We start from the raw sequence: 27781 nt of genomic DNA on the forward strand, positions 1-27781 counted from the left end.
AAGATTTTGAAGAGCCGATCACAAAAGTTTGTTGGGCAACTTCTTGGCTTGTTGTTCGTTTTTAACTTACCAACACTTCTACAGAAGTACTAGCACTGCTTGATTCTTTTGTGTTACCAACTAGTCAGAAAATGTATGAAGTACCAACTTATTAAAGTTACTAATTCTTATACAAAGTTACTGATTTCAAATTGAATCACTAACCAACCTTTATTTGATTTTTCTGATTTCCAACTGCTTCAATTGTTAATTACATTTTAATTGATTCAAGCACCCTGTAAAAGTTGTAACCTACGTTCCACAAATAGGAAGTAATCTTGAAAAACGTAAAATTTGTCCCGCTGATAAGCTCTCAAACAAATGTTGGTAAAACATAGAATCATTTAGATCTTTTGAAACGATAAGCAGACTCAAAACGGAAGTTGGTAATTTTGTTTAAAAATTGTTAGTTTCATAAGTAAGCTACATAACTAATCATTTGTATGTTACTGAAACAGTTGACAACTTGCAAACAACCATATATAAATAACTTAAATCAATTACAATGTGATGTCGAAAAGAAACGAAGTAAGAATCTTTTTTCATGTGCCAACACGAGCATGAGATTTGCTCCAAGAAAACAGAGCTCATGATAATTTTGAACCCTAATGATAGTTAACGAAAAGAGCACTAGTCCCTCTTCTTAAACGGCAGTGTAGCCTCAAAGGGAACATAAATTTTATAAAGAGCAGCCAATTGCAATGGAAGCAATTGACTGCTTGGCATGGGATGCTACTATTGCTGCCAAACGGATGAGAACAAATAAAAAGAAAAAACATTCGCATGGAGAAATGGAAGCTCAAAAAATGGGAAAAAAAACTTCAATAGATAAATGAACAGTATAGAAAATTAACCCGAGTGTCTTCTCAACCGAAATACGAATGCATGGACATTCCGGTCCCTGTTCAGCAGGCTAATCAACTTACACAGATCAGTGGAGCAACTAATATCAAAAACAAAATTGTTGCGGCCACTGCAATGGATACTTACACACAAATGAATCCTGTACAATTCCGTCAACAGGCAACATAGCCACTAGAGGACTACAATATTTCCTGCGTGGAGAGTGGCGGAGCCAAAATTCCGATGCCTGCCATCAGCCACGTTAGTCAAGCGAAATCCTTGATTCGGAAGCTGGTTTATAAGAAGAGTTTCCAGTTGGCAAGCCATGCTCTTCCCAGGAACTACGAAATAAATGAAAGACGCATTCTGCATTCCATCCTTGGATCGATGTGCACGTATCCTGCCCTCTAGATCATCCGTCTAGGCAAAAAGAACACATGTCAATGAGTTAAGATTAACAAAACTGTCGTAGGGAAAATCGTGAGACTACAATCGTGAACAGTTGAGGTGCATAAGACACAATATGACATGCCCATCCCCATTATACTCTTGTAGAAAAACCGAAATATTGACAAGTAATCATAGCCTACTAGGCAAACAAGGTATACTTAGTCAAATGGAAAGAAAATTTCATAATTCATCAGAAAGAAAAAATTCTTAGATAAAAAGGTGACTGGACTCCTCGGAGCACTCGCTATGTTGATTTTGTACGTGAAAGTCACCAAAAAAAATAATAATAATAAGCTGCAACACAGTAATAAGCATAATAAATTCAGAGTCCTTCCACACAATAAGAGATCCTAACTACAGGTGGAAATGGAGAAATGGAGAAGGCAAAATGAAGGTAACCGCCAGCTAAAAACGGGGAATGTCAGAAGATAGCTGTAAGAGGGTCGGTCATTTTACTGTCATGCCCTTTTTGGTTGCTGAAGGCAATATTTTATATGGACAAATTCAGAACATTCCTAAATGCACCTATTTGACATCTATTAGATTAATTGAACTTTATCGTTATATATTAGATTGGTGCTGGAAGCAAAGTACCTCTCCGACATATATTCTGTTGTCAGGTCTAAACATGACATAGACAACAGAAGCGCCCATTGCGGATGGCGGTGGTTGTTCCCTAGCAGCCACGGACACACAGTGTAGTTCAGGAACTTCCAGTGGGTTCTTCAGCTTTTGGAGCTCCATCAACTTCTTTTGAAATATTGTCATAACCGCTTTCTTGACATCTTGCTGCAGGGCTTCCGTTTGCTTCGTTGATTCAATCTCATGATGGAGGGTGTCTGCTCCAATGCGACTTAACTGAGGATGGGCCTTATCAGAACCCTTTACAACTAGTGCAGACAAATTATTTCCTTTGAAGCCATCCATCCCACAAAATGCTTCTTTCTTATGTTGCATATAGAGATCTTCCGCTCTTTGTATTATTGTTTCAGGAATTCCTTCTTTCTTAGCCGTCTCAAATGCTAGGCTTTCTTGACAAATTCCATCTATCAATTTCCAAGTTGGCTTTGTCTGCCCATCGACATATGTGGTACCCATGGCTTTGTGCACAGTGTTCTTCGTATTCAAAGGCAAACTAAAAATTCCATGCAAATGAGTGGATATAATACCAAGACAACCAATTCTATCAAGAGTTTCAACAATACTGCCGGCAATACAAGTCCCTTTCGCTGTTTCTGTCCCTCGACATATTTCATCCACAAGCACAAGGCTTTTAGAAGTTGCTCTGGTAATAATAGATCGCATCTCGGACATCTCCACCTAAGACAATACATAAAGATACAAGTGCACAAATGCTATTTGTCAGGATCATCAAACAAGCACATGGTAGTCCCCAACCTAACAATAGATCAGTATTTTTGGTTTTTATCATTTTTTATTTGGCCAGACGAGGCACATCTCAATTGTTCTTTTGTCAACTGACTGATTGCCAAATTCCTTTCCATATTCAAGAGCACCTTCATCACCACTGGTAAAATCAATATGGGATCTATTTGTTCTCGGCAAGTTATAAAAAATTCCTCCTTAAAAGAACAAAGTTCTGAAAAATCCCTGGCATCAAAATGAACACGCGAATGCACTACAGAACAATAAATATCATACTAAAGAATGATTAGGTATTGTCAAATTGGCAAACAGGCATGTGGTGAGCACAAAAGTATTATTCTTTAACCATCACTCGAGAGAGAGAGACAGAGAGAGAAGGGTAAGCCCAAGAAGTTGGTACCTGAAACGAGCTTTTTCCATCAGCGGGGCTATCATAAGATTTCATATGAAGCATAATAGAATCAAAATGTGGAATAAGAGCTGACTCTGCTGGGACCATCAGTCCACAAATTCCAAGTACAGCAGCTGCACATATTGATCGCAGCAAACTTGATTTACCACCACCATTAGGTCCTGTCAAGAGAAAAAAGGACTGCATATCAACTGTATTGTGTACTGCACTGCCTTGCGCTACATCAAACCAATAAGGTGACAGGCCAACTATCTTCAGCCTATTTGATCCATCTGAAACTTCCACATCCTGCATTCAACAAATGTAAATATGATTCAACACTTAGGAATCAGGGAAAGCAACAAAAATAATCGACAGGGCCTCTATTAGGACTTTACTTGACAAAAACAAGCCAGTAAGGAGCCAAATGATTACAGGTGACATCATTGAGGAAAAAAAAAAGCAAACAACAAATTTCTCGTTTCCATGAACTTGAGAAAGAAAACAAAATCCATGTCTTTACAATTTGGTCAATCCAACAAGTGAGGTTATGACAAAGAAGTACTTAGTTTGATTGGGCCATTTAAAGAGGAAAGTAAAAAAAGCAAGACACACATATGGTGAAATTTGACCCAATTCAGCGGTATTAAGTACCAAAAAATAATAAAGCTAGCAATCGAAATCCATTTTATTCCCTTAGTAATCTTTTTCAAGAAATTTCCGAAACACTCTGAAACCAGTACAAATGAGTCACCGAACATAAAGACACGCCATGCTCCAAGTTCAACCTCACAGCAAAGCGAGCCAACTCAAACCTCAATGAATGTAGATTGCAGACTGACTTCTGGAGTTACCTTAGATGTACAGAACTCAGCAAGGGTGGGGAAAACCCATTTCCTCCTCCTCCCTTCACTGAAATACAAGAATTGTCACGAGCCAAATCAGTAAGCAGCGGAGTAAATTATTAATTCTTAAATGGCAAAGCATTAGCCAAGTTATAAATATTAGTTCAGATATCTGTCAGACTAAGAGAAAAATTAAGGAAAAGAAAGATTTAACAAGGAAAAAGATGATTTTATGTGGTCGCTTTCTGGTCAATTGACTTGAGAGGATTGCCATGTTTCAGTCTGCAAGAAATTTTCAACCTTAAGACCAATCGACAGGGCACCCTCATAGGAAATGTGTAGCTCAAAATAGTGAAGTAAGTTCATTGACAAGACAGTCTGCTTTTCCTTTATTCTTCTCTACAGAGAAATGGAGGGACAAAAGAAAGATTTATTGTCTGTCTTTAACCCTTTATGCAGAAGTGCTATGAATCTGTCATCACATATTATTGAGGACACAAGCCTTGTAGAGAAACTTAGTTACAGATCTCATATAGATATTCATTCCAACCTCACGTGAGCAAACAATGCTTTCGCAATAACAAGCAATGTGGAAGCAAAGACAAGGACATTGGTCTTTATCTGCAGCTCAGCAGAGAGTCCCCGCAATAATTCCAAAACCCTTGCTTTAGCCTTGTCACCAGCCTCATGATACCTGAAGAAGAAACCGTTTGAATGTGTGAGCGGCCACAAAGGTCTAAAGAAGAAAAAACACAAAAAAGGAAAATGTTCTCCTGGATAAAAAGGAACACCTACCTAGCCAAGGCCTGCTCCACCTTCAATGTAGTAAACCATTCCTCTCCAACCTTTCTACCTTTTGAATCTACTGCAGGCTTAAGCTGCTTGATTTGACCTTCCCCTGGAGTACCAGCCCAAACTGTTGGTGCAAATCGTTTTCCCTTAAACCAAACTGCTTCATGTTCTCGAGAATATGAAATTTCTCCCCTTGGACCCCCAAGTGGAGCTGTCATAGACTTTATTCGTGAAGTGATTGGGATAAATTCTTCTTCAATCTGCAATCATCTTACACATCTGAATATTTAATAGTGAAAAAGCTAAAAGAAGTCTGCAAAAGTTCTGGAAAGCAAGTGGCGTGTCACGAAAAAGGGCAATTACATTAATCACACTTGAAGGTTAACGAGGTTCTAATGATCTCACTGCTAGTATCAAAATTAGGTTTGCCTCACTTAGAATTAGATTGACCCCTTTTGGTACTAATGGGCCCACTTATCAAGGCTATCCACTCTACTCTGCTAAATTAGTGACTATGACATCCAACTTTTTCTATAGTAGGGCCACAACTGCTCCCTTCTTCACTCCCTAGTTTGATATGCCTTCTCAAAGACTCAGAACTTGGTCTGGTATGGATAGGTTGACCAGCTACCACCACAAAGCTGAGGTTAATGTGGCTTTTGAGGCAACACTAAGCGAAGGCTATATCACACAAAGGTGCCTACAGCCACAATGACAAAGGGGTCTGCTGGAGAGGTCAAACAGATCATCCCTTTGCCTGTACCCTTCCCATTCCCAAAAAAAGGAACGGAGCGTAGTCATGTCTAAGAAGCAGTTGAGTTAAAGGAAGACAAAATATATTCTGGTATAGTTTAAGATAAGTTCCATCTTAGGTGTTCATTTGTTTTCAATTTGCAAAACCAAAATCGAACAAATGTGTTGGAAATTCTCCTATAATCTCTCCCTAATTATTAGGAAGATTATGTGATATTGTGTGATTTGATTTTGTTAGCTGTAAATTAGCTAATGATAAAGATTCGGAGCTAATTAGGATCTATACCTAAAATAGGTTTCTTACCTAATTGAGGTCTTCTATTCCTCTGTATATTCACCTTGTAATTACTCAATCATAAAAGAAAAATACAGGTTCTTTTCTTCATGGTAACAAAGCCTAGTTTTCCGATCTGAATTCCCTCTCTGTTTTTCTTTTCCCCACTACTGCTGCTTCATTGCATTCCTCTTTTTTTCAGCCTTATTGCTGACTTAACCAGCCTTATTGCTGGCCTTCAATTGTGTGATAACCACCCTTGTTACTCGACCCCTTCTTAGTCTCCTGCTACAATCTGTCCTTTCAAGTTGCCGAATGGAAGATTCAGGGAAGGCTATCTCCAACCAAACCGGGCCCTCTCTTAAGGATCAATCCAACTCATAGTGTTTCATTTCCTTTGAATAATAATGCTAGAGTTTCAACACCATTCTCTCTTATCCACACTGATGTGTGGGATCCATCTAGAATTGCTAATTTTACGGGAGCTAGACGGTTTGTCTCTTTTATCGATGACTGTGCTCGTACTACATGGCTATATCTTATGAAAGACGAATCTAATGTTCAATATATATTCCAAAACTTTCATAAAATGATAGTCAATCAATTTGGGGTGTCAATTAGGAGACATAGGTCTGATAATGGGAAGGAATATTTCAATCAGTATCTTGATGATTTTTTCCAAACTCAGAGTGTTATTCATGAGTCTTCCCGTGTTGATACCCCTCAACAAAATGGAGTTGCCGAAAGGAAAAATAGGCACCTCCTAAATGTTACTCGGGCTCTCCTCTTTCAAATGTCTGTTCCAAAGCATTTTTTGGGGGAAGCTATTTTAACTTCAGCATATCTTATTAATCGGGTTCCTTCCAAAACCTTAGGAAATAAAGTCCCTTACAGCTCCTGTCCACCTTTTATCCCGATGTTTCCCACAAATATCACCTTTCCCCTCGGGACTTCGGCTATGTTGCATTTGTGCATATTCATAATCACAACCAAAACAAAATCGACCCCCGTGCTCTAAAATGTGTCTTTATTGGGTACTCTAATACTCAAAAAGGTTATAAATGCTATGACCCTTTAACACGTCAAGTTTTTATCTCTATGGATGTCACTTTTAAGGAAAACCAGTCATTTTTTCCTTCCTACCACTATCTTCGTGGGGAGACTCCTAATGAAGATAGTGGGTTTCAATCACTGCCTCCACTACCTAATACGTCGTCCAATCCAACTTCGTCTCCTTCTCTATCTTTGTCTAGTCCTAGCCCTCTTAGTCCACCTAGTCCGTCATCGAGTCCATCGAGTCCTCTGTCCAGTCCTAGTCCTTCATCGAGTCCCCCGTCAAGTTCTCTGCCTAGTTCATCACCATCATTTAGTCCTCCTAAGCATGAACCAACCAAACTGCAAGTTTACTCAAGAAGGATGAAGCTCAATCCGGAACTAGATCAAGTCCTATTATCCGAACCGTTATCAGGTAATGAAATCACTCACCCTTCTTCTAATGAACCAGAGTTAAGTGATTTGGATTTACCTATTGCCTTGAAAATAGCTACCAGGAAATGTACCCAACATCCTATCTCCCAATTTGTGTCATACCAAAGACTATCTACTCAACACAAAGCCTTTATTACTGCTCTTGATTCAATGACTATTCCTAACTTGGTACATGAAGCTTTTGAGTATAGGAATTGGATACAAGCTATGACGGAGGAAATGAATGCATTGAAGAAGAATGACACAACGGAAGTTATGACTTTACCCAAAGGCAAGCAACTAGTGGGATGTAAATGGGTTTATATCCTTAAGTACAAAGCTGATGGGACCTTGGAGAGGTATAAAGCAAGGCTGGTCGCAAAGGGGTATACCCAAACCTATGGGGTGGATTATCAAGAGACATGCGCACCAATAGCAAAGATGAACACAGTACGGGTGCTACTTTCTCTTGCAGCTAATTTTGGTTGGTCTTTGCAGCAATTTAATGTGAACAACACGTTTTTACATGGAGATTTGGAGGAGGAAGTCTTTATGGAGCCTCCACCAGGTTTTGACAAGGACTTTGAAAACAATCGGGTGTGTTGGCTTAAAAAGGCTCTATATGGTCTCAAACAGTCCCCAAGAGCTTGGTTTGGAAGGTTCAAGAAGGCAATGCCTGATATGGGTTACAAGCAAAGTAGAGTGGATCACACCCTGTTCATCAAACATTCAAATGAAGGTGTGGTCACAGCTCTACTTGTGTATGTAGATGATATAGTTGTGACTGGAAGCTGAACCAATGTCTTTTAAGAGTAGCCTTGCACAACAGTTTGAGATCAAAGACCTTGGAAAGTTGAGATACTTCATTGATATCGAGGTGGCCTACTCTAGGAAAGGTATTTTTATATCCCAAAGGAAGTATGTACTTGATCTTCTCAAGGAAACATGATGTCTCAATAGCAAGGTGGTGTGCACTCCTATTGATGCAAACCATAAAATGGATGGATAGGGAGAGAGTGGCATAGTTGAGAAAGGGAGATATCAAAGGTTAGTAGGAAGGCTTATTTATCTGTCTCATGCTAGGCCAGACATAGCCTTTGTTGTGGGAGTTGTAAGTCAGTTCATGCATGATCCTAAAGAAGAACATATGCAAGCTGTCTACCGGAATCTTCACTACCTCAAAGCTACTCCTGGAAATGGTATTTTGTTTAAAAAGGGTGACAAGCTGAATCTTGAAGCCTATACTGATGCAGATTATGCTAGGTCACCAACAGATAGAAGGTCCAAATCTAGCTATTGCACTTTTCTAGGGGGAAATCTTGTCACTTGGAGGAGTAAAAAACAAAATGTGGTTGCTAAATCTAGTGCTGAAGCTGAATTCAGGGCAATGGCAAATGGGATATGTGAATTTTTGTGGCCCAGGATTGTCATTGAAGACCTCAAAGTGGAACACGAAGGAACTATGAGACTCTATTGTGATAATAAATCAGCAATCAACATTGCTCATAATCCGGTTCAGCATAACCAAACCAAGCATATTGAGGTAGACAGACATTTTATAAAGGAGAAGCTTGAATTGGGTTTGATCAATACTCCCTACACTCCTAGCAAAGATCACCTAGCAAATGTACTAACCAAAGGCCTACCAGTGTCGAGATTTCAGGAGATTATCAGCAAGTTGGGCACAGAAAATATTCACTCACCAACTTGAGGGGGAGAGTTGGAAAATCTCCTATAATCTCTCCCTAATTATTAGGAAGACTATGTGATACTATGTGATTTGATTTTGTTAGCTGTAAATTAGCTAATGACAGAGATTAGGGGCTAATTAGGATCTATAGCTAAAATAGGTTTCTTACCTAATTTAGATCTTCTATTCCTCTATATAATCACCTAGTCATTACTCAATCATATAAGAAAATTACAGATTCTTTTCTTCAAAATGGATGAGGATTGGTTATGGCTGGAGTTTGCATAAGACCCACCCACCCCACTTTGAAGTTGCAGTTCTAGTAATGCACTGTTGTCAAAAAGCCAAATGCTAGAACAGGCACAGCTAAGCTCACGATCAAACATTGCCTGCGTAGTCGTCTAGTCAAAGCTGCATAACAAAGAGCATGTGACTGCATGGTAAGAATTGGTTTCCACATAATGAAAACCAAACTTCAAATCAAAGAACTTTTATCTGACCAAAATCACATCATCAAGGACCAAACTACCACACCAATGTTGAGTAGCCTGTCCACATAGAGGAGCAACTAATGTGTATGTAATGCAAATATAGCCTAAATGCTTACAGCTATTGACAAGGCCCCTGCTGCCCGTTCAACCTCTGCAAAAGCTTCTTCTACATGTATCATTTTGATGCGCCCTTTCCATGAAGACTCCATGTCCTCAAAAAATTCAGCGGGAACAAAGGAACAGGAACTAATCTTTTGATCACTTTCACCATCTAGGGAGATCATGCCACCGATTTTACTTGATGCCCATTCACATTCAGAAACCTGGAAAACAGCAAGCCAATTAATGCCTAAATAACCAACATGCAACTTTTGTAACTTCCAGCTTATTATGAACAGGAATAAGAAAACGAAACAAGTTTGAGATCAGCAGCATGAATTATTCAGTCATAAAATGCACTTTAACCCTCGAGTATTGCTCGTTGTATATCTTAAGACTTCATAATTGTCTGCTGGAACGAAATATGGCCACAAAAGGCTAAACTTTCATATGTGAAGTCTTACCTTTGTTTGATTTAGAGATAAAAGTACAACAATGTAAACATTGTCTAATGATCTTCAAACTTTCCATGGAAGGGGAAAACTTAACATATCATGAATTTCACAAGAAAGAACATTTCACATGTCTTGAATATGTTTGCAGCACCACTCGATCAATTATTTGACTTTGCAAGGAAACAGCAAAATGCGATAGCCACATAATTGGTGAAGCAAAGAGCAAATCGCAACTTTCTTGAGTTAAAGGGTCTCAATTTGATAGTCAGTAGCCCAGACTAAGGCCATAGAAAGGTCAAGTGAAAGCTTAAAATGAGTCCAGACAAGAAAAACAATTAACAATGACAGAAAAATAAGAAAAAAGTGCAAAAAGCAAACAAGACGAAACAGTTTAAAAAGGACAAATAACATAAATAGCTCAGAAGCCGAAGTGCACATAAGAGTAGCAGAGTTCATTCAAACAATTAAAGACGGAAAGTTTCAGTAAGACCTGGATAAGAAAACCAAAACATCTAATCAATTGATCATTCATTAGTGGGACAACAAAGAGGAAAAAGGTTAGAGTGGGAAAATGGAAAATAATCACCTAAGGGAGAAACATGTTAAAGTTTTAAGTGATGTGACACCAGCATTGGTGAATCACCCAACCAAGAGCATACAAAGAAGAGCAAGTAGATCGCCCAGGGGGTCGCCGGATTAAAAAAGGAAAAACTTGTGGATACCCCCAAGGATAGAGACTATCTTTAGAAAAACATAAAGGTCTGTCTGCTGTCAAAAAGCAAAGCCATTGTATGAGCAGCGAAACACAGAGACAAAGCAATGCTGGGGAACCGGCAAAAAAGCACCTCTTAATGTCCAATCCCATCTCTTTTTCCACAATTACTGATTAAACAGCTGGAGATATTGAGACACAAAATTCTTGCAGCAGATACAAAGGATGCCATAAAGTTTTGCTTAACCAAGCTGAAAACAGTTAATATACCAGGTGTGGATTAGAAAATACTTTGCTAGGCTCAAGCTTCCGTAGAGAAATGAGTATGCCCTTTGACTGCTGAAATAAATGGTTCTACAGATCGTTCGGCGAATGGATTTTAGACTTCATTCAAATTATGCAATGCGTAAGGAAATAGAAATCTAAAGGCTGCAATTTGAGCAAGATCTATAAGATCACAATGGTCCTAGAGTTTATCGAGAAGGATCCAAGTTAAGGTCTAGTAGGTTCATAAGGTCTTTCATCACAAACACAGTTCGAAAATAGCCATGTCTTTTCCTTATCCTCCAAAAGAGCTAAAAAGTGTATCCATGTCATAATTAGAACCTAAGAATCATTAACAACAAAATGACAAATTAGAACCTAAAGACTACTCTGGGACACAGAAGGCAGAGAACAACCAGATAAATGGACTTCACTTTCTTCTCTGTTTTATTTTTCATCCCCCTCTTCCAGGCAAAATACCAGCTAGAGGGACTCTGCTCCTATATAGGGATGAAATGTCTCATCAAAGAATCATTAAACCAAGCTTCTAGAACTCCTGAATAAGAAAGAGCTACGATTTTAAAGCTTTCTCATTAGTTTGAGATTGGACCTCTTAAAGGGTTAACAGAATAATTTGGCGTGACATTGATATTGAATACAAAGGAAAATGCATTGGTTTATTCCCATGCAAGGTGTAGGATGTCTACATACGAAAGCCTCAGATCAGCCACAACCTATGTTTATTTGCGTGTATTCAAATGAGTCAGGAACACCAAGTTTCGTCCAATAATATTGTCATTCAGATGAGGAGACATGAACATCCACAGATGGAGAGCTTCATAGAACTCACTAATGTCTGAAAGTCAACTTTTAACCCTGTTGCGACCCATGTTGGATCCATTAATAGCTTTAGAATTTCTCTGAGCTCACAATTTCTGTACATGTGCAGTACTTCATCCAGAACATGTTTAATTCTACAAAACTCAATATGATTGGCCTCCCTCAGCTCAAGTAGCTTCACAAGCTGCATAACAATGAAGAAAATTTTCATTAGGTCCTCTAGGCCTAGCCCAGCATGGCAGATATGTGAGCTATATAAACAAACGTATCAAGTAATTAATTTGAATTATAAAAAATTGAAATTGCAACTTGCAACTACTTAAAATAAAATAAAATAAAAAAATGTTCTCAAGCAACACATGTCTACAAAATAACGCTTCAATGCTCCAAATCCTCCTCCGCCCACCTAAAACAAGTATATAACTAAATACCGCTTTTAGCTGCAAGCCAGTATAAAGTATGACCACACCAACCTTAGTTATAATGATGCTTGATTAGAAATACACCAGCAAAACACGCAGGATTAGCAAACCTCAATCAGAGAAGAAGGAACTTGAAGTGCAACACATTAAATGCAAGGATGAAACTCCAACACTCAGACTGATGAAAGCAGAAACGAAAATCATGAACATACCAGCTGTATTCTGTCAGACAAATAAACCAGAATCTAGTAACCTTGTATGAATAGTTATTGTGAGAAAGATGGGGATGAAAAGTTCATTTAATGCATGCAAAGTTTCAATAAGCACAAGAACTTTGTTGAATAGGAGATGACTAAAGACATATTGCCAAACGAATTTCACTAAAAAGCCTGATAAATTAGAATCAACCTTTGCAGATGAGATGCAAGTAAAGTCAGGAATCGAGCAATTTATCTCGTTCATAAGTTTGCAAGTAGCTGCCCAAACAGTAGAAAGAGCAGGACTTAGCACAGAATCTTATACAACAATACAAAGAAAGGGTTACTATTGCAATGCTAGTAAATGTTGAAAAATGCAAGGGCATATAGGAAGAAAGCTTGTCTCCACATTCCTCATTGATAATCACCCTGAGAACAGAATTGTTACAAGATGGCAAAGAGCTATGACGGTACAGCACAAACTTTCTTACCACATGTAACACCATACCATGAAATCCATGCACAGAACTAATGCATGCCCATATTTCGTAGTTATTGCACCTATGGTCTGTTTGGTATAGCTATGATTGTTCTGTGCTGTGCTGTGCTGTGTCGAAGAACATACATTTGGCGACACAACTTTTCAAGGAGTTCTGCCTGAGGCTCGAATGACTAATATGTTTTGCAAAAGCCACTGCAAGATTACTGTGGGTATCAAAATGATGAAAAGATCTATAACATTGTTGTAGAGTTGTTACCAACAATTATATTTATATTCTCAGAACTTTTACAATATACCATATACACCATGTACTAGTAGCAGTAGTAGCAACAATAGTAATGTAGTAACAATAACAACAGTGGATATAATAACAATGTCGGTACTGTTAGTATTATTAATTTTTTGTCTTATTTTTATTATGATTGCTATTATAATAACATAGTCATGTTATTAGTTATTATGCCAATTTTTTAAAAAAGTTGCTATAACTTTAATTCCCTTCTGGGGATAGATAATTTTCATTAATAGAACTAGGATTATCGATAGCATTATCAATGTAATTAATATTTGCTCTTTTATTATTGCAGGATCAATATATTATTTAAAATTTCTAGAAACGCCATGACAAGAGAAAAAAGTAGGGTTTTCATATATGTATATTTGTCCTAATAAATAATCTTTTAAAAAGCTAAATTTCATAGCACCTCAAAGCTACTAGAGGCAACTTTTGGAAGCTGTTTTGAAAGTACTCGTTGACGGTACTGCAGCTGTGGTATATTTACCCATTGCCTTGAAAAGCCAAAGCACCCTATTTCACAATTGTAGCAGCTAAGGAAAACCTACAATAAGATCTGTCAGTCTATCTCTTGAGTTTTCACCCAAGAGCTTGTGGCAGTTTCCAGTGTGATCAGGCGATGGCCACTGATACTGAATCACTGGCTGGTGATCTTGCCACGGTTTTTTTCCACTTAAATCATGACTAAGTCACGTCAACTATGTTTTCAATTAAGCTAGTCATATCTAATGAAAACCAAATATACAATAAGATGCCACATGCTATCTTCAATCTTCTATGTAGGATTTTTCTAAACAAGATAGAACAGAGCAAATATTTGTCGTCATACTTTAAAATATCCTATCCTATAGATAAATCCGGATGACAGAACATAACCTTAGGATCTTCTCCTATCTTTTCTATCATGAATTCCACTCACTTAACAAAACAAAATTTAGAGAAGTATATACATTTACACCAGCATGACCAGTACAGTAATTTAAATTCTGCCATTGGCATATTACTTATCTTCCAAGAGGAGAAAGAGATCCTTAAATTTCTTCTCTATATACATAGTGGGGGAAGATTGCTGGAGGATGGGAGTTTGAGAGAGAGAGACACACACATATTTCAATGTTCTGTCAAAGTGAAAGGACCATCAACCTAGATCCAACATTGTTGAAGACTGATTTCTATGAGTTAGTAGGAGTCACAATAAGCCCCCTGGTCAAAGATACTAAAAATCAGCTTTATCCAACCCTTCTATCCTATGAGACTCACAATATCCATTTGCACCAGAGATACTAACTTAAGAGATTACTTTTTCTTTTCTCTTCTGTTTTTTTTTTTTTTTTTTTTGAACGACGAACTGAAGATGTCACAAAACTTAGGAGGAAGTTTTCAAGCAATCCCATTTTCTCCAGGAGAAGGGGACTGTCCAACTCTAACTGCCATTGCATGATTAAATCAACATGCAAAAAGTATCACTATTCCGGTTAATTTTCGAGAGATTACTACAAGCATCTAACATTTCAGAGGAAAAAGAGATCTTATGATCCATAAGTTTAATAAAGGAGGTAAACAATCAACCAAGGGACTTAAGTACATCACAGCACCTTGAATTGTGATTGCAATCTCATAAGCAGGAGGATTAAGAAGGAGATCTCTAACATACCTGGCAATCAACAAAAAAAGAGGGGGAAAGGAAACACATGCATTAGGAGAACTTGCGTGTAATTCTCATTACAAAGCCAGCAAAATTAACTCAGGATTCTGTAACACCCAATCTATTTAAAATCCCCCCCCCCCCAAAAAAAAAAAAAACCGCACAGGCCACACCAAAAAAAAAAAAAAAAAGACTTGCTTCATAACAGACACTAGCAAAAATATGGAATGGACTTCCATTAACTTTGATTGGCACTAAAACATGTTAATCGGTTCTGCTTCTTTAATTAGATGAAGTCTAAATGAAGGAGAATCCCTTTTGCAAGTTTAATACAACCATTATGGTTGTATTAAACAAGCAAAGGCTCAACTCCTTCATGACATCATCATAAAACACTTGTAACGTCAGCTAGTCAAAATAACGGCAGTAGCTTTTATTCACAGTGTGAGTTACCATAAAAATCATACTACATGCCATGTCAAGCATCACTGTTATTTAAATACACTTTAACGCTAAACCGTAACCGACAGTTCCTTATCTGACTACCATAAGAACGATACCATCTGATTAATAAAACAGACACCAACTCACCACCTCTTATTCCATGCCACATCTACAAAAAGGACTTTAGTGTCATCTGAGACAGTAATATTAGAGAATAATTTCAAATTCATATTTTAAACCAAATTGACCTTGCGAGCTATACATTCACCTAATCCATGTTTTTCTGACAAGCTAAGATATAGGAGTCAAACGTTAGTAAGTTTGTAGATCCAACCAGCCCATACACCTTTGGTCACACTTATCTAAAATGATTACCAAATGAATCATCCATACTCCATAAGGCCAAGCTTAAATCCTTCACTTTCATATAGTGTTGTACGTAAAAAAGCACGATAGACTGTGCATGTTCTGTATTATTGACAGCTGGCAAGGCCCAGTAAGGGATTATTCTGGGATTATTCTACTAAAGTGTAAATTGTCCAACTTACAGTGCAGGCAGACCGGTGCAATTTGATGGGAGCAAAACCTTCAACAAGCAAGGTATGCCTTCTGTGGGTATGGCACCTGTGCGATGCCGTCGTATAATGATCACACACAATAAAACTCACATGTGCAAACCTTCACAGCATCAAAATATCCAGACCAAATTAAACCAACCAATTTGTGTCGCTGTCCCCAAATGCAAAGGCTGAGGTCTGTTTTCTGAAGACACGGTAATATTTCTAAATTTAACTCTGTCATCAAGTCCGTAAAGCTCCTTTACCTAAAAACAGCAAGAAACAGAAACGAAATGGAACAGTTTCTCATTAACTTTTGCATATTAGCACAATGTGGATGTAGCACTGAAGAGAACCTTGAATAGAAGCTCAGGCACTGGATCGCCTTCGATCCATTCTAGGTTTCTTGAATTACATTCCGCCCACAATAAACCTCCCTCACCGTATTCTCCCCAGCGACAAGTGCCTGAAAACCTCCACATGTCAAATTATTACAAAAAATAGTGGCTGCTGTGGTTGAGAAGATAACAGCTGTCCATTACAACAACAAAAATGAATAAATAAGCACATACATAGAGAAGAATGTCCAAGACTAATCTAAAAAAAATGCAGTCTGGTGCAATATTTCCTGAATATAGCAATCCTTCATTCCTCCACCTTTGATAGTCTTTTACATTTTATGTAAGGGAGATTAGCAACACTGATATCATGCAGCTAATATCCAATGTGCTCTCCCAATTATTCAATTCAAGTTCCTTCTGTTCTGTTCACATACAGCCAATTTTTCACTAAGCTGACAATCTGATCTTCAAACCACCCTGCTGATGCTCACTGCAAGCAACATTGATCCTAACAAAAATATGCTGCATATGATGAAATCTGTCATAAAGCAGAACACAGGATGGAAACATAGGGCAAGATTGCTCTTCTCCAACAGTACAAAATTCAGATAACCAACACAAACAGGAAAGAACGATGAATAACCCAAAAGATAGGGATGCTGGTCAACAGGTTTATAAAATTAGGCAGTTTTTAAGCAACAAAGATCTTCTGTGGAGAGACTATATAGCAAAATAAAGGAAAACAGAAATATTCTGCCAAAAAAGTGAAGGCTAGTGCTTGCTTAGTTCAAGGGGCTTTGCTCGTTAAAGTACTGTCCAGATGCCTTCTATCATCTCTGGAAGGAGCAGGTGAATTTGCTAATTTGGTTGGGTTATACCAGTCAACTCTTAGGCTTTGATTTTGGAGAGTGGGGTGTGGAATGTATAAGAGAAGGGGCAGAAAATTCATGGAAATTTGAAATTTCTCCCTAAAAAAAATTCAAAATGTTATCCATTTTCTCCCCCAACTCTCATCCTTCCGCCCCACCCTTCCAAAACAAAGCAATAAAGTAGTCAAGATTGACTGGATGCTCAAATAGAGACATCAAACACATGAAATCCAAAAATGTTCTTTTAGATGTATATTCCAAACAATTCTTTGACAGATTTTTCATACCCTAAGGAAATAAGCTATGTCACTTGACACAAGCATACCTTCATATATGTCATACTTTTGTCTTCATCCTTTTGTGATAGGCACATGATAGTGTTCACAGATTCCCATCTCCTTGCGACAACATTGGACAAGTTATTCGGCACACGATAGCATAGGATCTGTTTGTTTATGCTTCTTCAAAGCCAAATTTAAGTGACTATCCAAGTTTTGAAAAACTATGAAGAAACTGCATATAAATCTACGTGTCAATATCCGTTTATTGTGAAGTTTCAGGTTAAGAAAAAGTCAAAGTACGTCGGCCACAAGATTTAGATTAAGCAAAAAGCAAAAGTCTATCCAGACACGGCCGTATGCTTCTGCTGATGACATAGCTTGTTGAATGAAACTACAACACAAATAAATGTAAAACTCAAGTTATGGAGAAAAGTATTTGAAGCAAGCAGTGTATCATTGTAAAGGGGAAAAAATTCATTGACAAAGCAAAAAGGGATCCCACATAGCACGATGAGTGCTTTTAAAATTATGTTCTTCACCAAGTTAAGGAAAACGGTCAAACCAGATGAATTCTGCCTCAAGGATGTATGCACAAATAAATGGTGGTACTGGCAAGTTCGCAGTTTTGTGACCAGGGCCTCTTCAGTTAGACCGTCCTCCAGCGAATATGTCTTCATAGTCTCTATAACTAGAATCATGGAATATCCTCTAGCTGACCGAGATATACCTGAATTTAACATATAAGGAAAGTGAGAACTACAATACCTTTCATGCCATTTGCCTGGCATAACGCAAAAGCAAAGAGCATTCATCCAAGAGAGAAGTCGCACCACAAAGGCAGGACAAAGAAAAAGGAAAGAACATGGGAGACATACATACAAATTGCACTGTATCATAATGGCCACTCATTCCAGGATGTGAAGAAATCACTGCCTAAAAAACGTGATTTTTCTGTACGTAACCAGTATCTCCAATTATAGGCCTCTCGAGGAAGAATCCCAAGGGCTACAAGACAAATTGCTAAAGAGAAGCGTAGAAAACCACTTGATAGCACAATCCTGCATTATCCAAACAATATGGCCACTGGATCCAGTAACTAGCGCATTTTTTTCAATGGCAGTCAACTTATGAATCTGGTGAATAGTTACTTTCTTCTTAATCAACCAAGTTTTTTGTTATATGGAAAAAGATCATTGAGGATTAAAAAAGTTATGAGTCAGTTAATCAAATGGTGATGTTCCAGTTTTTGAGAGAATTACTGTGCTGGCCGATTTGACTAAGGGGGAGCACTATTTTCTCTAAGTTGCAGAACAGACTCACAAGGAGATATGATTTCATAAGTTCTTCAGTCCAAAAACTTCATGAGCTACTTATAAAAATTGTGATAGTCGTTCATGTCTTCAATCTTGCTGTTTTTAGGCAGTAAAAGATTAATGCTGTCTCACTCAGTGGCAGTGTAGTATGTCTTCTTCATCTCTTCTGTTCTTGCATATTTCGATGTAATAAAAAGAGTCTATTTTAATAATGCATAATAATAGCTATGAATGCAATCTGCTCATTGGCCATCTATTAAAAAATAAAATAAACGAGGTAGCTTAAGAAACCATGAAAATTTGAGGCTTTGTGATGCAATAAAGCCTAAAGGAACCCAAGAATCGTATGAATCGTAACAATTGACTTTATGGAAGGTCGAGTAACATGCTCTCACCAATAACTGGCATTGGCTCTGGAAACTCCAAATCATGATCAATACCAACAAGTCCATATACATAGGGACTGCCAGGATGAGCATGCCTAAAGACGGGGAAAAAGGGTTAGGAGAAGAATTTGCACATTGAACATTGATAAACCAAGAATAGATGATGAAATAGCAAAGGAAAATATCATAGAGATGCATGGGCCCACTCATAAAGGCTTCTCTAAATTTCAAATTGTGAAATCCTTTTACTCAACATGATAAGGAGAAGGAGAAGCCCCAGTCTCTTCCATCCATCAGCAAATTCTTCTCTTTTACAGCAAACCATCAGCTTTGACATAATATCAGCCTATGTTATGGACAGCAGAATCTGAATACTTATCTCGAGTATAAAATGATGTAATAGATTCTGTTCAGATGGCTTCAATCAGTGAGTTAGACATTCGATCAGCGGAATACCTATAGGTACCTTCATTTAAGGTTGCTAAGTGTTACTGTATCATATCAAGATAAATAAGGACTTAGGATAGCTGACTTCTGTTTCTTTCCTGTAGTATCTCATGCAACAAGAGATTAGGAAAGCCCGTGATAATTAAACTTTACTCATTGATAAAGCATAGGAGGGCAAGTAATAGTATCCAATGTCCAACCAAATATGTATGGGAGCATCATAGTTTACAATCTCCCGGAACTCTTTCTTCGTTGCAATATCCGTAGTAGCTACTGCATCTCCCATTCAGGTAAAGCATAAAACCCATGGCTACGTGACCAGGAACCATTTACTCCAGTTTTTATTCTATTCACAGCTAGTCTCTATCCGCCTCAAGATAAGAAACACAAGAAAACTAGCCTAACAAGATGTCAAGGGTCCAATCCAGATCTTTGTTATACAAAAGAATAATACCACTACTACTCCCAAAAGCTGTTAGAAGTCACAAAGAAACCCTACAAATGCTTCTACTTGCTGCCTCTCATAGAACTTCCTTGTTTTCTGTTCTTGGATATAATTCAGACAAAAGTTTCGTGAATACTTACTCTTTTGCCTACACTATATTTTATCTGAATTAACCCATTTATTATGCCACATTCAAAAAAATGCCCAGACATCTACCCAAGCATCTCTATCTCCAGCACACTCATTTCACAAGCACAACGGAACAAAATTGAATGAGAAAGTATTATCAAAAAGATCACTAAGTCACTCTGCACTTACCCTGATATAAAACGACTCTTGCGACATCGAGCTTGAGTTGGACCCTGAACTTCTTCTACTATGCACTGAATAAACCAAAGCCATGCACTTTAATGAAAAGTCAATCCAAGACAGGTCTATAGTACCATAGCCAAGAAATATATGCTTCTCGCATAACTATACCGATATAAATAAAGATATCTGAAGATGGACTAATAGGAAAGAAAAGAAAACATAGTTCAAGCAGCAGCAAGGAGCAGATATGCTAGGCATGATCATGAAGGTAAAACAAGTTGGTATTGAAGATCATGAACTACCAACCAGAGAGGTCATAGATGAAATCACTACTTCCATGTGCTTTTGCAATTGAGAAGTAGCCTTTTGGTTCGGAATTTGTTAAAAAGTGCCCCTAGGACTCTTAATAAGATATGTTAATTATGCTTTGAAACTTGTGTATATATTATCACATGCTAAAAAGAGAATAAATTCAATCTTCAATGTCCTCTAATACATGAACCCTTGTGTTCTTACTTTCACTGAATTCTTGTCATGCCTCTGCATTTCGAACATTGCATTTGGACACATTAAATCAGCAATCAAACTTTGCAAACATGAAAGCACTCGCATATGAACATCAAGCTATATAGTCTAAAGACAACTGACAACTAGGTCAACTGGATAAGAAGTCTAAATGCCATGTCTCAAAATCAAATAGTAAAGTGAAAAAGTAGAGGGCAAAAGAGAAAGCAGAAAACTGGTAAAAAGTTCAAATATTAGCAAAGTCTGATCGAATGGGAAGAACTCCGCTAGACATGGCCCGTGCATGAGAGATGGCCGATAATTCTAGCTTTTTAAAACAGTTACCATGATGAGATTTATAAGAACATCCGTGGCAAGCATTTGGGGCTTCCACGCCTCTTCTGGAGAAAAATCCCCGTAGAACATGGAACATTTGGGCATGAATTATTGACCATGAGCAAAGCAGTATCATCCAATCATGTCAATGGAATGAGAACCGCAACTAAGTATTGCTCTTTTATATATTTCAATTGGGTAAGGGATTTTTTCTTTTTGGGTGGTGCATGATGAGTAGGTTAAAAGTAGCATAGTTCACAGTGACATAAACAAAATATTGTTTTGGGTTTATCTCAAAATAAAAGTTAGCTATTTCTTTATGCAAAACAAGAGCTTATGTTCAAGGACATGATAGAACACAGTCTGCGAACTATGCAATCAGAGACCATGTCATGCCAGAGCTTTAAATTGGTAGTAAACATATGCAAATCATGCAATCAGACAATGAAACTGAATAATCCACTCACCCCCCAGACACCCCCCGGGCGGGGCCGCAGGAGGCGTGACTCAATATAAGGAAAAAGACCAGCACAATAGCATCACGATCAAGCATCCATAACAACAGTAAAAATCCGCTAGACTGAGGAATGGTTGCCCTAGGCACATTGAGTTGCACAAACAAGCACAAGAGAACAAAGTCAGTAATTCTTACCACAGAAAAGCCATTCCGAGTGAGGTCATCCAGAGTTTGTCGAAGATTCTGCAAACAAATCACTTTCAAAATTAATTGAATTTCTTTTATTAGTCAAAGAAAATGAAAGACAAAACAACATCCACAACAATTGCGCTATTCCTGCAAAACCTTATACGGAATCTTATTATTAAACATCTAAAGCAGTTGTGAGAAAGCATATCACGATCAAGAAGTAGCTGTGATAAGGAAATCTTCCTATCTACGATGTGCTTGGATCTGCTCCAACCAGTCCAATTAAATGACACCTAGAAAGCACAGGAGGTTTAATTCTGCTCCATCTGTTCTTAGATTGGATTATATTACCAGTTCTTTCCTTAATAAAGGCAACTGCAACTGGATTACAATTACAGAGACTCGCCCAGGTCAATAGTACAAAAAATGCTGCCAGGTCATATGACACCGGCAATATAACAAAGAAATAAGTTTGACATTCATGGAGCTAAAAATACGAATTTATTAATAATTACTCTCACCGAGGATATGCAGCTGAATGATGAAATGTTGTAATTATTTCTTTGATTTGTATTTAAATGCTGCCCGAATGCCATGACCCAAAAGCTATCCTGCACACCGTCTCAGGCAGATAAAAGAGAGAGTGGCCTGGAGGGCATATTTCCTTTTATCTTTGTATAGATGAGCATAAAGACTTTAAGGGTTATAGCGAAGACATCACCATAGGTACCTGCAGCATAGATCACTGGGGTACACAAAATAAAAACAAACACACAGAATGGCCCTTGTGTAAAATGTGGTAGCATAGGGGTAGGCTTCTTAGCCTTTTTTTTTTTTTGGCCTTCTTAGATTATGTTGTTGAGAATAAGATAATTTTGGCTTCTATTTAGGAAAATAACCATACCAATGTACTTGATCCATAGCTAAAAAATTAGCATTACATATTAAAATAAGAAACTCATTGATAAGTATTATGCTCAGAACTTAAAATTGCAAATTTGGGAATATTTCATCCAAAATGTTGGGCACATTGATAACAATTAACAGCATTACCGGTGTGGTCTCTTTTGCTATTTTTCCTTTGTTTTAGAGCATTCTTGACAGTATCCCAGTCTGCCCATTTTAGTGTTTTGAATTGCTAATTTTCCCATGGAACAAGCATTGCAAATCAAGGATCCCCCGGAAATAAGTATTTGAGTGTACCATATTAACCATTTTATAAGTCCACTAGTCCCTCAGTAAACTTCCCAAGCATTCATGTTGAAGTTGCATGCATAACCAGTTGTTCTAAAACTTAAAATGTCAAAGAAGAGAACAGCTCGCTTTGTAATTTATATCTTAACCTACACAGGAAGGCTAGTAGAATGACAAAAGCCCAAAGTGTCTAACCCTAACAAGTGATGGTGCAAGAATTAGTAGGAACCAACGTGTAAAGAAGTGAACTTCATACCCGAGTGAAAAGGAAATATGAGGAATCGAACTGAAGACAATTGGCTTCACTATGCATCTATATTCATGTTGCGTGACAAAATATTTTTTCTAAAAGCTTCAGCCATTACAAAGGGTATAGAAAGTTAGAAATCCCATCCATGGTGTTACCATTGTGTGGAGTGTCTATACTCGAGCACATAGGTAAAAAAGAAGGAGCTCAATTGTAGAGAAAAAGAACAAGTTAGTACGAGAACAAGTTATGATAAGATGACATAAGATGGACTAGTATTATCATACTACCTTGACACCAAGTCCTTTTGGTTTCAAAGAAGATGTCACTTTATTTTAACACTAGATATCTGTCATTAAAAAGTGCACAATCGCGCAGAGAACATGATAATTTAAGTATCAGTTGAATAGCTAGAAAAGTCAACATAATCCCAAATTATATGCTATAAAAGCCCATTAGTAGAGGAAAATATCTAGTAAACCGAAATTGATAACTTCTAAGAAATAACAAGACATGCATGTACAATAAAACAATACCATGACAGGGCATCCAGCCCTTGGAATGCTATCCGAGCGTAAGCCACCAAAAGGATTCAGACCAGCATATTCAACAAGAATACAAGCATCTATCCCAATTGCCTCATAAAAGTCTCCGACCTGGGGGCAGAAAATGCTTAAATCATTGTCATTATAAATGCCCAACAGGGTATTGCATTTCAACTTGAATAGCACCACAAGCTCATTTGCTATACAAACATACTCTGCACAGCAAAACTTCTCGAGGAAACTTTGACTTGAACTGCAAAATTTCCGAGTTTAGCGACCCTTCTTTTAGACTACATAAAACACAACCGGATAGGGATCAACTTATTTTAGATTAGCAAGAAGTAGCTATCAACCTATCAACATAGACAAGGAAATATATCCATTTATCTGCATGTGCAAACTTGAATAAGCAAAAAGAAAACTGTTGTGTGATCTGGACATCAATTAATTTCAAACCCAGCAACATCCCACAAATCCATGAAGAGATGGTCGCATTAATTATGAAGTTTCTCCCATTGAGAAGATTCATTTGACCCATAGATAGTGCATATGCACACTTTACTTCACAGAAAGCCTCAAGAGCATAGACAAACAGCATGTCAGCATTTCCACTCAACTTGAATTGAAATACTATGGTCACAGCTTCTTCCTATGTGGCTAAGATAAGTTCAACAAGGATTCAGATTATGGATACGACTCACTAATTGACTGGACTCAGTAATATGGATTTTAATCTGATGATAGAATGTAAGGATAACTAGCCCACTCGACATGTGTAAATGGAAATTTGCCAATGGATAATCTCAAATATGAATTATCGAAGGTGCAAAAGGCATTATGGTTGTATAACAGTCTAAAGAGTCCGATGGAGACACTTTCTTAGAATTACTAATTAGATCCCCTGATTTTGCCCATCCAACCACCATGTTTTATTTTGAGACTAATTCACTCAGTATGAGAAACACAGAGCAGCTTTTCTCCCCATGAAAATAATTTTACTGATCAACTAAGTTGTCTACACAAGCCTATCAACATGTCACCGGTCTCTGTTTAATCACCAAATATAGAAATGGAGAGTCAAAACCTTGCTGCTATCAAACTTTCATATGCAGTTAGCTAAATAGGCTCGAAAGCCGCGAATGCATAAAAACGTTGCTGGCTATCGATTAGTACTACACAGAAGAAATCAATTCTTGACACTAATACAATTAGATCTGCTCTTCAGATCTGTTTTTGTTTCTGAAAAACAGGTGTGTCCAGACAAATATGAAGTGCGTGACTTAGAATCACGAGAAATCACCTTCCATTTTTCAAGTTAACATCAACACCTAGCAAATTGGAATATACAATCCTGCTAACCAGATGGACTGTTGAAGGCTTCCTACAAATCTGCAACCTCTGCAGAAAAAGATAAAACACAATAGAATCATTCTTTTTAGAACATGAAGGACAAGCCACTGAGAAAGAAACTCCAAGCTCGTATTCATTAGACTTATGCTTAAACCGGCAAACCTCTTTCCACCATTGCATGTGAGAAATGAATTTGTCATCAAGGATGTCATCAGATGTTCGGCTTTTCTTGGTAGGTTTTGTGCTTCCTTTCAAAATCTTCTGGTTTCGGTAACATCGGATTTGCAAAAGCTGTCTGCTTCTGCACGAATAACTAGAAAGTGACGTTTGAAACAGAAACAGAATTTCGAACAAAAAAAAAGAAAACAGAATTAACTTATCTCGAAGTAGTGAATAAAGATCAAAAGCATACATCGATCCTATTGCAATGCAGATGTAATTACTTAGACTATTAGTCAAATCAAGATCCATGCCAAAAATGGATCCCATTCTCCACTGAGAGCTGAGAACCGAGGTCTTAAGGATCAAATACTAGATTCGATTACTTGTCGGATAACTACGGTTACTGAAAATTAGGATGCCATTTGAAACCACGAAATAGAATGATACAATCTCTAGTGAGCTCAATGATTTGAAACTGATTAGTGATTACCTGCATGATAACAAGGCAGAAGTGAGGATCTTACTTCCAAAATGACCGATTAAGTCCATTAAGAGAGTAACTGGATGTGATAACCACAATCCAACGTGTGCCTATAAAATTCCAGTTAACTACTCGACAGCTCCAACCCTCCAGAGGCCAAAAGACAGCGACCCAATGAACAATGAGGCTGGCCGATACCCCTTTCCATCCTTGAAAAGCTAAATACAACCGGTGACATAGAAGTCCCGTCACCTAAATCAAACAGGTCCGACGCTCCAGACATTGCATTGCGATCTTCATTCAGCGTTCTGCAGAAAAACCACACTTCCACCACAGAAGGCACTACTTTTGCTAAGACTCTAGTTCCGAGAGAGCTCACCCTCACTAACCTCAGGCGCTTGCCGAAACATTTCCAAAACAACAGTTACCATAAAAGAAACCAAAAAGGAAGGACCGAAACACACACGCACAAAACCCGGAGAGACAGAGAGAGGTGTTACATGAAGGGTGGTGGAGGGCCGACCGAGCAGTGTCTGGGAAGAGGACGAGGAGGACGGAGGAGGAGAGACAGAGAACGCCATTTGGGCAACGAAACGACGGCGTTCCGAGTAGCGAGCCAGCACATTTCGGGGTCCCTTGCTTCGCCGACGCTCTCGCGAGAGAATCGCGCTCTCGGACGGACTGGCGTGAGGGATTCAGTTTAGGGTTTACGAGGGCGCAACTGATAAGCCGCAGTTCCTTTCCCGCCACTGAGGAACAAAAAGCGAGACCGGAAAGGGAGAAGACAAGCTAGAGCTCCTACTCTCTTCGTCTTCGTTGTCTGTCTGTACGATCCTGAGGGAGGTGAGGCTTGCTCACGTGCAATGGCGCGAGAGATTGTCGCGTAGACCCGATGCAATCACCGCCGTTGATTTATGATTTGATTTCTTACTTTACGGGAAACACCAGAAAACTTTTCGAGCTATTTTATCCGCAAAGTTTCTTTTGCGAAGACTACAAATTGTCACAAAGATTCTAAATAATTCTACTTTTAGGCTTCGTAATTTAAAAAATATTTTTTGTAAAAGATATCGCTTATAAAAATAAATAAACGATTATTATTTTCATCATTTACATAAATTTTTAGACACAATTTGTTATCAGTAATAAAAATAATTTTTATTGATTAGTCATGTCAAACTTTCTTAATGTAACGAAAAATGTAATCAATGCATGGGACCATTTTCGAAAAAATATATTTCAAATAATTCAATTTTCATGAAACAAATACGATTCCTCGTATCCATCACTGGGTACCTAAAAAATCACGAGACAGCCTACATGCTCAAGTATTTATACATAAAAGGAGCGACTAATTGAGGGAGTGAAAAGAGAGAGCCCCTCCTTCATCTTCCTCAGCTTGCCCGATTCTTTCTTGGGCTTCAAGCCAAGGAATCGGAAGTGGCTTTGGCTGCTTCACCAACGGGGGAGGCTCTTGCCATTTTTCGATATCCTCAAAATAGAATCCATGCGGGAAGCAAGTGCGACCTTTCCGGCTAGGAGTCGGCAAGCACGCATTCTCAAAGAAGGTGGGATGGACCCGAAACGCCTCCATCTCTGCTCAACATGACCAACACGGAAACCACGGATGTCGCCGTCAAGAAGCCGGACATCGCAAGACCGCGTTTTACCCGATCCCGAGAGGCCACCGTTAGTTCCCATTAGTTTTGCAGCAATGACACTCCGGACAATGGCGGAAAGATTTCGCGCAATGTATCCCTCCTTTCCTGAATCAAGAGCAAGGGCGCGATCACATGCATCACTATTTCATCAAGGTCCTCTTCCAGAAGTGGCTTGCCCATAGCGGTGGGATTGCAATGGAAAACAACCATGGCAATAGCTGAAGATGCAAGTGCTTCCAAATCAACAAGGGTCACATCCATCACATTTCCTAGTTTCTTGAGAACCCGAGCACAATCTGTCGGGCCATGGACGACCCACTCGAGCTCCGGAAATTCCAAACAGTAGTCGCCACGAATAATGAGATTGCTTAATTCTTCTTGAAAGTTAAACGAACTAGCTTCGTTTGC

General features: G+C 38.3%; 1 protein-coding gene across 7 annotated transcripts; it reads right to left on the bottom strand.

Moving 5' to 3' along the window:
• Positions 1-840: 840 nt before the first annotated feature.
• Positions 841-26511, bottom strand: LOC115732082 (DNA mismatch repair protein MSH1, mitochondrial-like). 7 transcript variants are annotated; one of them, XM_048276005.1, is made up of 23 exons: positions 26213-26510; positions 25232-25382; positions 25020-25117; positions 23934-24009; positions 23711-23830; positions 21740-21787; positions 20254-20318; positions 19053-19138; positions 17907-18071; positions 16210-16319; positions 16014-16119; positions 15845-15920; positions 14803-14861; positions 12622-12689; positions 11802-11975; positions 9538-9744; positions 4750-5006; positions 4505-4648; positions 3964-4021; positions 3343-3418; positions 3119-3243; positions 1927-2652; positions 841-1302 (listed from the first exon to the last, which is right to left on the bottom strand). In XM_048276005.1, exons 1-23 carry the CDS (start codon positions 26335-26337, stop codon positions 1075-1077), a joined length of 3348 nt encoding a protein of 1115 aa, XP_048131962.1. In that variant the 5' UTR covers positions 26338-26510; the 3' UTR covers positions 841-1074. The 7 variants fall into 7 exon arrangements, with proteins under 7 accessions (XP_048131962.1, XP_048131951.1, XP_048131946.1 ...); XM_048275994.1 differs by having other exon boundaries at positions 3119-3418; positions 3952-4021; positions 25232-25364; positions 26213-26511; XM_048275989.1 differs by having other exon boundaries at positions 3119-3418; positions 3952-4021; positions 25232-25370; positions 26213-26511.
• Between the last annotated feature and the right edge of the window lie 1270 nt (positions 26512-27781).

Source organism: Rhodamnia argentea, chromosome 1 (assembly GCF_020921035.1).
Source record: "Rhodamnia argentea isolate NSW1041297 chromosome 1, ASM2092103v1, whole genome shotgun sequence".
Lineage (NCBI taxonomy): Eukaryota > Viridiplantae > Streptophyta > Magnoliopsida > Myrtales > Myrtaceae > Rhodamnia > Rhodamnia argentea.